Below are 15,339 nucleotides of genomic sequence, written 5' to 3'. Positions count from 1 at the left end.
TCTTGTGCCGCTAACTTTACACTAACGGACTGATTGCGAGCAGCTGACTTCGCTGACTTCACAAGAGTTTGTCAGTCTGAATGATCACAGAACAGCAGAAAACAGAGAGCCGAAAAAAACTCTTACTGCAAATAAGGAGAGAGTGGAATGTTGTCAGAAAATTGGGCTAATTGATTAATTTATTTTACAGATCGTTCTCGCAGTGAGAACGATCTGTAAAATAAATGACATTAAATGACATTATAAATTAAAGGTTGAACTCGGATTTAAACAATACACCATTTAGCCTAGTTGATAATCCTACACTTAAGAATCTGATTTAAATCTGACACTGTCAGGCCCGGAGTGGCTAATCGGGAGAACCGGGAGCATTCCCGGTGGGCCGCTCTGGTTTTTGGGCTGCGGGGGCCGGTGTTGTGCCGAATTCCCACTCCCCCGCAGGATCCCACTCCCCTACGCGATTCTTAGGCTTTGAGGAAACTGTTAATAGGCTATTTAATTCATGTTTCATCAAAATATGAAAGTTATGTTGTGCTGCACTTGAGAGCCTATACGATTGTCCTATTATCGAAATGAGGGTAATATGTGAATTATGTTGAAGTTGCGACTGCTGTTATGTCACTGTCACTGTGCGAGAATCCTTCTGTGTATTCATTTGTACTAATCATTTTTAGTAGAACTATTCACTTCTGATTCTTGATTACGTTGTACTTGCTGTTATACTTACTAAATGCACTATATGCCAATTAATTATAATCGTCTGGTAAATGAGTATAACATTATTTTACAAATGTAGGCTATATAAAAAGGCCCCTGCTCACAGGTCCCTCCTACCAGAATTCAACTTCTGTTTCCCTCTCAGTAAACTACTTGCCACACAACTGTTTTGTAGGGGAGTGGGATCCTGCGGGGGAGTGGGAATTCGGCACAACACCGGCCCTGGACACTGTCCCCTAATGAATAGCATAGCCTATGTGGAAAATCACGTTAGTTTTGGGCCACATCAAAATTAATACAATTCTGATTTTGATTTAGGCGAATAGCCCTTTATTTGCATCTTATAAATACCATTAAAATAAATAGCCTAGATACAAAACCTGTAGGCTAGTCTGTATTTTCCAGACAAATATGAATCTACTGTGAGAAGCTTAACCTGCGAGTCTGCAGCGATGTCCGAACTGTGACAGCTGTCACCTGTCACGTCACAACTGTAATCGCTACTGATGAAAAGAAAGAAGCCTACAGTGAAATAATGTTGCAACCTGTGATTTTATAGAACGCTTCATTAAGAGCCAGTGTGTGTAGATCGCCAGGTAAAATCATTTGGTAAATCAAGTCAGTTCACTTTGGGCTGTCATTAACCATAATAATGTTTACTTGACTATGGAATGGTTTCTGAGTGCAGTGAAGAATGAATTGGAATGCAGAAGTGGATTAATGAAATGGTTTCAGGCGCAGTACACACACCAAAACCAACCAGGTCGCTTGGGAAGATGAGACCGAGTGTTATGAACTATTTGGTCGTTTGTTTGTAGGACAAAGGGGGGTATACTACGAAGCGAGATTAAGGGCTTAGCGAGGTATGTTGAGTCTAAAGCCAGAGTTCAGTATCACGAAAGGTGGCTCTCTTTTTACCTGGCTAGATCACCATGGTGACAGAGGCTGCACGGCTAACCTGCCCAGACCAGTTTTTGTTCCAGAGTTTGAGTTTAAATTCGGCTCTTAGAGCGCTGCCCTTTAAGGAAACTACACCTTTTGAAATCCCGCGGAGGCGCGGACCTGACTATATTGTCTGAGCGATACTTCTCACTGAGTAAACTAGTTAAATCAGTAAACTTATTGATCAGTAAGTTAATGAACGAAACGAAGCCGTGACATTAGGCTTACAGCAGAGTGAACTGTAACATCGCGCTGCAGCTTTTTTGCCACATGCATACAGTTATTGATGCAGAAAATGTAAAATAGCCACACACACACACACACACACACACACACACACACACACACACACACACACACACACTGCGGATCATGAGGAGATATTCACTGATTTTGACAACACGCGTTCTCCAGAATCACTGACTACACCTTTAATGTTGCTACTAAATAACTGCTTCAATTTCCTTCTTTACCACAGTGTAAAGCAAAGAGAAAACCTGCATTCAACTCAGGTGACACACTCACTCACTCACACACAGACTCACTCTCACTCTCACTCTCACTCTCACTCTCTCACTCTCTCACTCACTCACTCACACACAGACTCACTCTCACTCTCACTCACTCACTCACACACACACACACAGACACACACAGACACACACTCACTCACACACACATGAAAAAGGTGGGGTCAGTGAAGAATCCGGGTCGTTCTCTGACACATTTCATCTCTGTCTCTCTGCACACTGTCAATAAAGCTTTTGGAAAAACCAAAAAATATCTTTAAAAAATAAGAAGAAAAAAAGAAGAAAAAAGATTTGATGGAATGAATTTGATATGAATGTACAAGTGAAACTCGAAAAATGTTTTAATTTTTCATTTAACTTTTATTTATCCTCGAGAGACCAATTGAGGGGTGACCCTCATTTACAATGTCGAGAATATCGTGCAAAAGTTCATTTATTTCAGTAATTCAACTTAAAAGGAGAAACTAATATATTTTATAGACTCATTACATGTAAAGTGAGATATCTCAAGCCTTTATTAGTTATTTGGATTATTATGGCTTACAGCTTATGAAAACCCCAAATTCAAAATCTCAGAAAATTTGAACATTACATGAAATCAATAAAAAAAAGTGATTTTAAATACAGAAATGTCAGCCCTCTATAAAGTATAATCATCCATATGTACTCAGTACTTGGTTTGGGCCCCTTCTGCATGAATTCTTGCCTCAATTCCAATTCATTTTACACGATATTCTAATAACATGAGTTTCACCTGTATGTGATGCTGTGTCCCATAGTGTTTCCCCTCTGCCCGGCCGGATGGACATTCTTTCAGTCTCACTGTTTCATCTTCAACATCAGCCCCAAGACATGGACTGAAGCAGAGGTAATGCCAAACATCTCTCTCTCTCTCTCTCTCTCTCTCTCGGGACATACTTTTACTTATTTATTTCATCCTAACATGGCTCCTTGATCTTGCCTCTTGCTTATATATCCGTCTCATCGCTGGTTGTTTTCACTGGGAGGCTCAGTCCATGTGATGTAACTTCTGCTGCAGTGGATTGTGGGTCAGAAGTCAGAACCTCCATAAAGCTGCTGGTTTCAACACTAAAAATCACAGAATTTCCCCGGATGAAATAGATAAGTCAAAGTATGTCCCAATGTATGGGACACCTGATCTCAGACACACACACACACACACACACACACACACACACACACACACACACACACACACACACACACACACACACACACACACACACACACACACACACACACACACACACACACACACACACACACACACACACACACACACAGGCACAGAGGGAAAGATGGGGACTGGAACACAGGGATCCTTAATATCTAAAGGTCTATTCTTCTGGAGAACGTACAGTATGTTGTCAAAATCACTTTTTGTCAAAATCAGTGAATACAGTTTTTTTTTCCCCCGATCAGAACTCCTGCGTTTCCATTGGAGGGACTCTGGCGTCTGTCCACAGCGCTGAGGAACAAATCTTCCTCCAGAATCTGATCAACAGAGAAACTAGTGAAAGCAGCTTCATGTGGATCGCAGGCTTGGGCTCTGTGAAGGTGAGACAGTTCAAGTTAGTTAAAGGTGCAGTGTGTAATATGACGTCATCAAGAAAGTTCTACAAAGTTCTAGAATGCAACGCTCCCTGGGTAACCCCAACCCTTTAGAATAATAACAGAAGCTACAGTGGCCTTCAAGGACAAGAACAATTCTAAATTTTAAACAATGCACCTGATGACATTCCAACTATGACACTTCCAAAATGGCGGTGACAAGGCCTTGGTCCAAAGTATGGAGAAATATGGACATACATGAGACCCTTTCTAAGGGAAAAAATAATAATTCTAAAGAAAAAATTCAGCTGTTATGCACTAAATTAAAACGTACTTATGGATATTATAATTATTTTCTACAAAATCTGCTAGGAAATAAAACCCAAAATTCTACACACTGCAGGTTTAATTTACACCAGGCTTCTGTAGTGGCCTTCCATTAGCCGCTAGGCTGCATGTCGGTATGGTGATCTGACGCGTGCCGTGTAGCCTACGGTTAAAGCTAGGGTGTATGACTTCTGATTGGTCAAAATTCGATTCTCTGTTCTTATTGGCTGTTGGGACTGTCCATTCACTTTGGCACGACTTTGTTGGTGTAGAGCGTGTCAGGGAGGGACCATAGGGGAGGGACCAAAGAGAACAAGTGGAGCGGTTGAGGTATTTGGATTCAAATCTCTATCCCAACTGCAGTTTTCTCCCCAAATCCTCCACCCCAGATTTAAGAGTTGACACTTATAAATGTCCAATTGGACTCTGTGTTAGGGTTAGGGTCAGTCACTCCTTGGACTCTGGGTTAGGGTTAGTCACTCCTTGGACTCTGGGTTAGGGTTAGTCCCTCCTTGGACTCTGGGTTAGGGTTAGTCACTCCTTGGACTCTGGGTTAGGGTTAGGGTTAGTCCCTCCTTGGACTCTGGGTTAGGGTTAGTCACTCCTTGGACTCTGGGTTAGGGTTAGGGTTAGTCACTCCTTGGACTCTGGGTTAGGGTTAGGGTTAGTCCCTCCTTGGACTCTGGGTTAGGGTTAGGGTTAGTCACTCCTTGGACTCTGGGTTAGGGTTAGTCCCTCCTTGGACTCTGGGTTAGGGTCAGTCACTCCTTGGACTCTGGGTTAGGGTTAGGGTTAGTCACTCCTTGGACTCTGGGTTAGGGTTAGTCACTCCTTGGACTCTGGGTTAGGGTTAGTCACTCCTTGGACTCTGGGTTAGGGTTAGGGTTAGTCACTCCTTGGACTCTGGGTTAGGGTTAGGGTTAGTCACTCCTTGGACTCTGGGTTAGGGTTAGTCACTCCTTGGACTCTGGGTTAGGGTTAGGGTCAGTCCCTCCTTGGACTCTGGGTTAGGGTTAGGGTTAGTCACTCCTTGGACTCTGGGTTAGGGTTAGGGTCAGTCCCTCCTTGGACTCTGGGTTAGGGTTAGTCCCTCCTTGGACTCTGGGTTAGGGTTAGGGTTAGTCACTCCTTGGACTCTGGGTTAGGGTTAGGGTTAGTCACTCCTTGGACTCTGGGTTAGGGTTAGGGTTAGTCACTCCTTGGACTCTGGGTTAGGGTTAGGGTTAGTCACTCCTTGGACTCTGGGTTAGGGTTAGGGTTAGGGTTAGTCCCTCCTTGGACTCTGGGTTAGGGTTAGTCCCTCCTTGGACTCTGGGTTAGGGTTAGTCCCTCCTTGGACTCTGGGTTAGGGTTAGGGTTAGTCCCTCCTTGGACTCTGGGTTAGGGTTAGGGTCAGTCCCTCCTTGGACTCTGGGTTAGGGTTAGTCCCTCCTTGGACTCTGGGTTAGGGTTAGTCCCTCCTTGGACTCTGGGTTAGGGTTAGTCCCTCCTTGGACTCTGGGTTAGGGTTAGGGTTAGTCACTCCTTGGACTCTGGGTTAGGGTTAGGGTCAGTCCCTCCTTGGACTCTGGGTTAGGGTTAGTCACTCCTTGGACTCTGGGTTAGGGTTAGTCACTCCTTGGACTCTGGGTTAGGGTCAGTCACTCCTTGGACTCTGGGTTAGGGTCAGTCACTCCTTGGACTCTGGGTTAGGGTTAGTCACTCCTTGGACTCTGGGTTAGGGTCAGTCACTCCTTGGACTCTGGGTTAGTCACTCCTTGGACTCTGGGTTAGGGTTAGTCACTCCTTGGACTCTGGGTTAGGGTTAGTCACTCCTTGGACTCTGGGTTAGGGTCAGTCACTCCTTGGACTCTGGGTTAGGGTCAGTCACTCCTTGGACTCTGGGTTAGGGTTAGGGTTAGTCACTCCTTGGACTCTGGGTTAGGGTTAGGGTCAGTCACTCCTTGGACTCTGGGTTAGGGTTAGGGTTAGTCACTCCTTGGACTCTGGGTTAGGGTTAGGGTTAGGGTTAGTCACTCCTTGGACTCTGGGTTAGGGTTAGTCACTCCTCGGACTCTGGGTTAGGGTTAGGGTTAGTCACTCCTTGGACTCTGGGTTAGGGTTAGTCACTCCTTGGACTCTGGGTTAGGGTCAGTCACTCCTTGGACTCTGGGTTAGGGTTAGGGTTAGTCACTCCTTGGACTCTGGGTTAGGGTTAGGGTTAGTCACTCCTTGGACTCTGGGTTAGGGTTAGGGTTAGGGTTAGTCACTCCTTGGACTCTGGGTTAGGGTTAGTCCCTCCTTGGACTCTGGGTTAGGGTTAGTCACTCCTTGGACTCTGGGTTAGGGTTAGTCACTCCTTGGACTCTGGGTTAGGGTTAGGGTTAGTCACTCCTTGGACTCTGGGTTAGGGTTAGTCACTCCTTGGACTCTGGGTTAGGGTTAGGGTTAGTCCCTCCTTGGACTCTGGGTTAGGGTTAGGGTCAGTCCCTCCTTGGACTCTGGGTTAGGGTTAGTCCCTCCTTGGACTCTGGGTTAGGGTTAGTCACTCCTTGGACTCTGGGTTAGGGTTAGGGTTAGTCACTCCTTGGACTCTGGGTTAGGGTTAGGGTTAGTCACTCCTTGGACTCTGGGTTAGGGTTAGGGTTAGTCCCTCCTTGGACTCTGGGTTAGGGTTAGGGTTAGTCACTCCTTGGACTCTGGGTTAGGGTTAGTCCCTCCTTGGACTCTGGGTTAGGGTTAGTCACTCCTTGGACTCTGGGTTATGGTTAGGGTTAGTCACTCCTTGGACTCTGGGTTAGGGTTAGTCCCTCCTTGGACTCTGGGTTAGGGTTAGTCCCTCCTTGGACTCTGGGTTAGGGTTAGTCACTCCTTGGACTCTGGGTTAGGGTTAGTCACTCCTTGGACTCTGGGTTAGGGTTAGGGTTAGTCACTCCTTGGACTCTGGGTTAGGGTTAGGGTTAGTCCCTCCTTGGACTCTGGGTTAGGGTTAGTCACTCCTTGGACTCTGGGTTAGGGTTAGTCACTCATTGGACTCTGGGTTAGGGTTAGGGTTAGTCACTCCTTGGACTCTGGGTTAGGGTTAGGGTTAGTCACTCCTTGGACTCTGGGTTAGGGTTAGTCACTCCTTGGACTCTGGGTTAGGGTTAGGGTCAGTCACTCCTTGGACTCTGGGTTAGGGTTAGTCCCTCCTTGGACTCTGGGTTAGGGTTAGGGTTAGTCACTCCTTGGACTCTGGGTTAGGGTTAGTCACTCCTTGGACTCTGGGTTAGGGTTAGGGTTAGTCACTCCTTGGACTCTGGGTTAGGGTTAGTCACTCCTTGGACTCTGTGAAGTGAGCAGGTTGCACTTAATGTAAAGTAGGACTCGGACAGTAATATGATGATTTATTCAGGCTCCAAAAATGACAAAAATACAGTAATCTGTTGGATGGGATTGTGATAATAATCTGTCTGTCTGTCCATTCGTCCATCCATCTGTCTATCTATCTATCTATCTGTCTGTCTGTCTGTCTGTCTGTCTATCCATCTTTCACCATAAAGGCGAGTTACCTGGGTTACACTGAGCACTGCATGACCATGGACTGGAAAGGTAATTATTTATTATTTCTAAACAGTTCTGACTATGACCACTGGGTGGCGCCAGAACATTATATTTAATTAATGATAATAATTGATAGGATTTATATAAAGGTCACTCAAAGACGCTTCACATCACATAGAATATATACATGAAGAAAAACAGGAAAACAAGAAACGCAAACAAATTCAAAATCGGGTTTGGAATAGACCCTGCGTTCCAAATCACATACTCTTTCTTTTTACTACACTACATACTAAAGTACAGAAGAGTTTTAGTCTTTTTACTACACTACATACTAAAGTACAGAAGAGTTTTAGTCTTTTTACTACACTACATACTAAAGTACAGAAGAGTTTTAGTCTTCTTACTAGACTACATAGTAAAGTACAGAAGAGTTTTAGTCTTTTCACTACACTACATACTAAAGTACAGAAGAGTTTTAGTCTTCTTACTACACTACATACTAAAGCACAGAAGAGTTTTAGGGCCACAGACAGGAGAGAAAAAAAATCAGATAAGGAAGTTTTTTTTCATTATTAAATGTCAAGAATAAGGACGAATACTCTAAAATGCTATAGGAGTTAGTGGGGCATTTATGTATTTTCAGCATACTACAATTGACGTGCATGTATTGGGACATCCTAAATCCTTTTTCTGGCATACTAAATAGTAGGGAAGTATGGGGAGTGGAACACAGGGAGAGTCAGGTGTGGTATGAGTGAGCTAAGGGGTCATTATGCTTTCTGTCACTCAAAGAATTGATTTCAAAATACTGATGTTGGTTTATAAAGCACTAAATGGTTTAGGGCCAAAATACATTACTGATATGCTGATAAGTTATGAACCGTCCAGAGCCCTTAGGTCGTCTGGGACAGGTCTACTTACAGTCCCAAGAGTTAGGACTAAACGGGGAGAAGCAGCTTTTAGTTTTTATGCACCAAATATCTGGAACAAACTCCCAGAAAACTTGAGGTCTGCTGCAACCCTCAGTTCTTTTAAATCGAGTCTGAAGACTTTTCTGTTTCCATTTTAACCTGTACTTTTTATTTAATTTAAATGTTCTACTTCTTTTCATTCGCTTTTAAATGTCTATAATGTGTTTTATGTATTTTAATCTTGCCCCTGTAAAGCACTTTGAGTGGCCTTGTGTCTGAATTGTGCTATAGAAATAAACTTGCCTTGCCTTTCTTGAAGAGGTGAGTTTTGAGTTCTGAGTGAGGTTAAGTGATTTTTTTTTTTTTTTTTTTTTCAACAGCACATTTCTGGTTCGATGGACATTGTGACGACAAACATTCCTTCATTTGCTCCAGACTCCCTGTCATGATGTCACCACCACGGAGAGTCATTTACTACAACTATCCACAATCCCTTTGATCTGGAAATATGGACACGCACACACACACACGGATTTTATACCTTCTGCTGTAGGCTACTTCCAGTTTTTTTTTTTTCCTAGCTGTAGAATCAACAACTGAAACATTTCTTGGGGATTTTTCTGAGCTCCTGCACCAGTGTCAGGAAGGGGACGACGACACACCAGTTAGTAATCGCTGCCATACTGAGAAATACAGAGAGAGTTTTGTGGAGCTGATAATAGGCTTAATCAACTTTGTGTCAACTCGTTTGGTTGATAGCTTGAATGTAACAGACATTCATTTATATGGAAAAGTTACACAATGTAGCTTTAAATTCTATAAATATCTTGAATATACTTTTTGAGAGTTAGAAAATGTATTTGTACTATGAAGTAAACATTATTCTGTCTTGTTTTTAAATGGTTGAAAATATTGAATAAAACTATAAACCAACAAGGACCCACTGAATTTATTATCAACATGTTTAAATTAATTTTCTTTGCATTCTAGGACTCAAAACTTTATTTCGTACCTTAACACATGTCAGCGTGTGTGTGTGTGTGTGTGTGTGTGTAGCAGTGTGTGTGTGTGTGTGTAGCAGTGTGTGTGTGTGTGTAGCAGTGTGTGTGTGTGTGTAGCAGTGTGTGTGTGTGTGTTGAAAATGTATTTAAAATCAAGAACCAACCAGTGACACATCAACTGAAGTTAATAAAATGTGAACATTGTGTTTATTCAGCTCAAAGGTAAAATCATCTCTTTGTGAAATAGTTCAATGTTTATTGTCTCGGTGAAAGAATACAGACGTTAAAAATAATCCATTATTTTTTGATGACAGACAGAGAGACGGACAGACTGGCAGAGAGACAGACAGACAGACAGACAGACAGACAGAGAGACAGACAGACAGACAGACAGACAGACAGAACTGACTTCAAGTCTAAGATCTTAAAAAAAGTTTAACGTTCATATTCTAGATTCTTTACATGAAGTGAAGTTAATCTAAAATAAACATATTCTTCAGTTGGTTGACAGTTCTGCATTTATTATAAATCCTTTTGTTTCAAAATTGGTTTTGATGTAATATTCTAGTATTTTGAGATTTATTTTTATTCCATGGGCTGAAAGCGGTTTTCATCAAAATTTAAACAAAAGAAAGGCCTGTGTGTGTGTGTGTGTGTGTGTGTGTGTGTGTGTGTGCGTGTGCGTGTGTGTGTGTGTGTGTGTGTGTGTGTGTGTGCGTGGCCTGACAAAGTATTTCATTTAGTGTAATGAATCTAGAATAATATGAAATATTCACTTTTTAATGGACTCTTCAATGATAGTCAAATTTTAGATGCGTCTGTATTTTTCATAAATTGCAGCTTCAGTGAATATGTTCATTTGAGCGTGTCAGTCCTGCTGTCTAACAGAGAAAACTATCATATGAAATGTAAAGCCCCTATCTCACTGGGCTGATCTAAAGCCCCTATCTCACTGGGCTGATCTAAAGCCCCTATCTCACTGGGCTGATCTAAAGCCCCTATCTCACTGGGCTGATCTAAAGCCCCTATCTCACTGGGCTGCGACTGTTTGTGACAAGTTGGAGACTGCATTCAGAGGGAGTCTCTAAACTGTCTCCAAACGTTCGTGGGGGTCTTTCTCAATTTCCTCGCATGAGTCGCAGAGCCGCGCAGTCCTGTCGCTTGAATTTTGAACATGTTAAAAAAAAGTGTGCGACAAATCTACTGTCAAAATAGTCTCAGAGTGGTCGCATGTGTCTCAAACGCGTCGCAAACCCTTCTCAAATTAGTTTCCGCGAGTCAGAAAGTGCGAGAAATGTGAGACAACTTTGCGAGGGTTTGGCGACATATGAAACTAAATTGTGACTGATTTGAGACAAAAATGAGACTGACATTCCGTTCGTGCGACGCTCGCCAGACGTTCGCGAGACATAAATGCTCCCGGCAAGTTTTGTCCAGGACATTCGCAAACGTGTCGCGAGGAACCAACTCAGTGAGACTGCAAGTGAAAATTGTCGCTAATTCGCATATTTTCTCGCAATTTTGTGTCTCCAACTTGTCGCACACTGTCGCAGCCCAGTGAGACGGGGCTTAATGGACACAATAAAAATATCTTGAACATCTCGGACCATTTCTCATTTATAACCTTTAATAAATGTTGAAGACTTATAGGTCACCTACAGTATAATACCAAAAAAAAATCACTTTTTTCATGTTGACACTCAAAACAAAATAGTTCTACAGAAGAGAAAATTAAACTTTCGAATCTTCGCAACTTGAAATGAAGACAACATATTACCCATGTAAAGACGCACACTGTAAGAGCAACAGAATAGAACATATTACCCATGTAAAGACGCACACTGTAAGAGCAACAGAATAGACAGATACTTAAAGTAAATGTGAGTGAGTGTTTGAAAGATCTAAACTAAACTGTGAAAACAAATCGGGGAAAACATCTATGTATACGTGATTCTCTGTGAGTTAGTTCATTAGTTAAAGTCGCTACGAGGAACTTTTAAATATTTCTGAAACAGTCTAATTTTTTCCTCTGATGATCATGAATTACATGTAACAGCTAAACGAGACCATCAGTGCAAAGAATGCTATTTTTATATAGTTTTTCTTAATGCCTTTGTCATGGGTATACGCTCACCCAGGAACAACAGCTGGCGTGGTAAAAACAGTACCGCTTTAGTCCAAAGGGGGGCGCTAGAATTAACACACACTGAAAAGTTCCTCATAGCAACTTTAATTTGATTAATATATTTTTTTAAATGTTATGCATGATGCAAAACCCAATATGGGTAAATTCATGGCAATGTTTTTTTTTATCACACAAACACACACACACACACACACACACACACACACACACTTACACACACACACACACACACACACACACACACACACACACAGCGTACTAGGCCTTTCAAACATTTCGTTTTGCACTGATTAAATTCAATTTCATACAAATTATTCAAATAATGGATTTTTCCTCAATTTCAGTCACAACAAGTATAAACAAAAAAATAATAATTAATTAATTTCCAGCGGTAGCTAGTTAGATAGCTAATCAAGCTAACGTTAGCTCTATACGTTATATTGGAAACTGTCGGCAGTTGATTTAAACGAGGAGAAGCAGCTTTTAGTTTTTATGCTCCAAATATCTGGAACAAACTCCCAGAGAACTTAAGGTCTGCTGCAACTCTCAGCTCTTTTAAATCAAGCCAGAAGACTTTTCTGTTTCCATTTTAACCTGTAATTTTTAAATGTTTTATTCATTTGCTTTTCTAATGTGTATTGTGTATTTTAATCTTTCCCCTTGTAAAGCACTTTGAATGGCCTTGTGTCTGAATTGTGCTATAGAAATAAACTTGCCTTGCCTTGCCTAAAAACTTTTTTTTTTTAACTTCCAGCGGTAGCTAGTTAGATAGCTAAACAAGCTAACGTTTGCTCCATAAGTTGATTGGAAACTGTCGGCAGTTGATTTGAATTTTTTTTTTTTCTAGCCAAGATATTCAAATTCTTTAATGTCGAAAAATGTGTCTTAAATATAAACGTGACGGCTACATGATTTTATGCTAACAGGCTGAAGCTAGTCAGGCTAACGACCAAACTATTTACATTTCGCTTTGATTAATTTGACTAATTTATTTATTATATATTTTCTTTTTATAATATTAAAAATATTACGTCTCTATTTCAGTCTCTCGTGTTTGTATTTATTTATTCTAAAGCACTTTGTGACTTTCCTTTAAAGGTGCTACGTGTATAAACGAGTTGAAAAGGGCTAACGGTTTGGGCTAGCATTGCTACCGTTAGCCTCAAACCTTCTAACTATGTAATGTGGGGAGTTATTAGTAAGGCATATTTATCAATCCCACATTAAAGATATTGTCATTTAAGTTTGCTGATAGCCACTTCCTGCTAACCAATACATCTTGAGTTACAGCAGATAAACACACCCTGCGTTCCAAATCACATACTCTTTCTCTTTACTACACTACATACTAAAGTACAGAAGAGTTTTAGTCTTTTTACTACACTACATACTAAAGTACAGAAGAGTTTTAGTCTTTTTACTACACTACATACTAAAGTACAGAAGAGTTTTAGGGCCACAGACAGGAGAGAAAAAATCAGATAAGGAAGATTTTTTTTCATTATATCGAGAAATGTCAAGAATAAACACAAATACTCCAAAATGCTATTGGAGTAGTGGGGCATTTATGTATTTTCAGCATACTACAATAGACGTGCATGTATTGGGACATCCTAAATCTTTTTTCTGGCATACTAAATAGTAGGATAGTATGGGGATAGGAACGCAGGGAGAGTTAAATTGTTTCCTTACTAACTAGGTTTGCCATGATTCAAATCTACTATCTTGGTAAGTATTTAATATAACATAAAAAAAAATTAAAATAAAATAAAAAATGTTTCCTTACTCTTGCTTTGTCAAAATGCTAATATGCTAAAGTAGCTTGAATGCCTTAATATGATTGGCCAATTGCTGCTCGGGGGGGGGGGGGGGGGGGGGGGCGGGGTTTAGTGAACTGTCAATCTTACAACGCTTATTCACTCATCACTTGCAATGATTTTACAAAAAAAACATAAAATATACTTTTTTTATGTTGTTGAAATAAAACGGACCCGCAATCATATTATTATCATCATTTTCGCTTTGTAGAAAATACAAAAAAAATATTGTAACCCCCCCCCCCCACCCCCCCAGCACCCCAAACCCCCGGGAAAATATATTACTGTAACACCGGAGATATCAAAACCACCTTTAGCAAAAAATACAGTTTTGAATTAATATCATTATTTGCTTCAATTATCAAATGCAATATTAATTATTTCTGGCAAAACAAAAAATAACACGAATAATCCTTATTGCCCTTTAGCTTAGCTAGCTAGCATTGTTTACTTTTTATATTTTAAAGATTTTCAATAAGTTATTTGTTTCATAAATCGTAGCACAAATTTTCTGACATATTTTATTTTGTTAATTTCCAACTTTTTTTTTTGTGCTTATTTTGCGCTAGCTGTTCCCACCCATTCCCAGTCTTTATGCTAAGCTAAAGGTAACAAGCTTCTGGCTGTAAATCCATATTTTTACTTTTACAGACATGATTTTTCCTCTGTGACCAGTGTAACTTATGTGGACTTTTTGCTTTTGGCACAAACACAATATAACTAGTAAAAAAAAAAGTATTAAAATTCATAACAAGTACTATTTTCTCCAGCCCAACAGTGTTACAGTAACTAGGCATGAGCTGGTTTCACGGTGTACAGTGGTGTGAAAAACTCAAGCTCTCAAACCCACTATTATTATCTATTTACTAAAGATCGGTTCATCCTAGCCTGAGAAAAGGCAGAAAGAGTGTTTTATGGTCTCACTGTCTCACTCTACATTTTCCCATGTGTGACATCACACTAGTAAAAATGTAGGGGTTAGGATTAACAGGACAGCTGGGCCAAGGGAAGACTGAGGGAAGAAAAACCTCATTCATTATATTATAATAGTGATTTTATAACGATAGAAGGCGGGTTCCATATGGGTGAAGCATTCCTTTCCTACCAGCCCATGCCTAGCCTAAAAATACAGTGAAAGTCCCTCCAATACGTTTCTACCCCGACGTGCAGTACACAGTTTGGCCTCTAGGTGTCAGTGTTTCCGTTCTCCTCGGGCTGCAGCTGTTCCTTCTCGGTGGAGTCCTCCTGGGGGGGGCGCACTCGCTTAAAGAAACCCAACTGGAGAGGAACACATGAAGAAGAAGTAGGGGTTAATACATTACATTGAATGAGCATTACAAATCGCATAGTCACAAAATCTGGTGTCAGTAATCAGCCTAGGCTCTGTGAACAGGTATGTAAACAAAGGGGCCACCGTAGCTAGCAACATGTTTATTTACAGAGCCTAGGCTGAGTATTAACACCAGATTTTACAGACAGACAGTACAGACAGGTAGACAGACAGACAGACAGACAGACAGACAGACAGACAGACAGACAGTACAGACAGGTAGACAGACAGACAGACAGACAGACAGTACAGACAGACAGACAGACAGACAGACAGACAGACAGACAGACAGACAGACAGTACAGACAGGTAGTGGATCATGAGGAGATATTCACTGATTTAGACAACAAACATTCTTCTGAATAACTGATATTATAAAATCTAAATGGGTAAGAAATAGGGGTGTGAATGTTCACAAAAATGTCTAAACGGTTACACAACGAATATCTTTTCGTGTACACAGTTAACCGTGACGTCATTGCCCCCCGCGCCCGCCCCTCGGACACACACACTCACAAATG

The 15,339-nt window shown here is 41.2% G+C and overlaps 1 protein-coding gene and 1 long non-coding RNA gene across 2 annotated transcripts in view; one reads left to right on the top strand and one right to left on the bottom strand.

Moving 5' to 3' along the window:
- Positions 1–3,000: 3,000 nt before the first annotated feature.
- LOC307258889 lies at positions 3,001–9,210 on the top strand. The gene is made up of 4 exons (XR_013845141.1): positions 3,001–3,057; positions 3,633–3,767; positions 7,610–7,658; positions 8,905–9,210. It is a non-coding gene; the product is annotated as an uncharacterized lncRNA (long non-coding RNA).
- A 2,585-nt stretch (positions 9,211–11,795) lies between these two features.
- Positions 11,796–15,339, bottom strand: part of LOC307258884 (integrin alpha-V-like) — a gene marked incomplete at its 5' end in the record, with an annotated part of 31,029 nt that continues 27,485 nt past the window's right edge. The window contains 1 exon segment of the mRNA XM_080038550.1: positions 11,796–14,766. Coding sequence (XP_079894676.1) covers positions 14,674–14,766 — 93 coding nt within the window. The 3' untranslated portion in view covers positions 11,796–14,673.

Source organism: Ammodytes marinus, assembly GCF_949987685.1.
Source record: "Ammodytes marinus genome assembly, chromosome: 12".
Lineage (NCBI taxonomy): Eukaryota > Metazoa > Chordata > Actinopteri > Uranoscopiformes > Ammodytidae > Ammodytes > Ammodytes marinus.
Note: the sequence above shows the minus strand (reverse complement) of the source record. Positions and strands in the feature narration are given on the sequence as shown.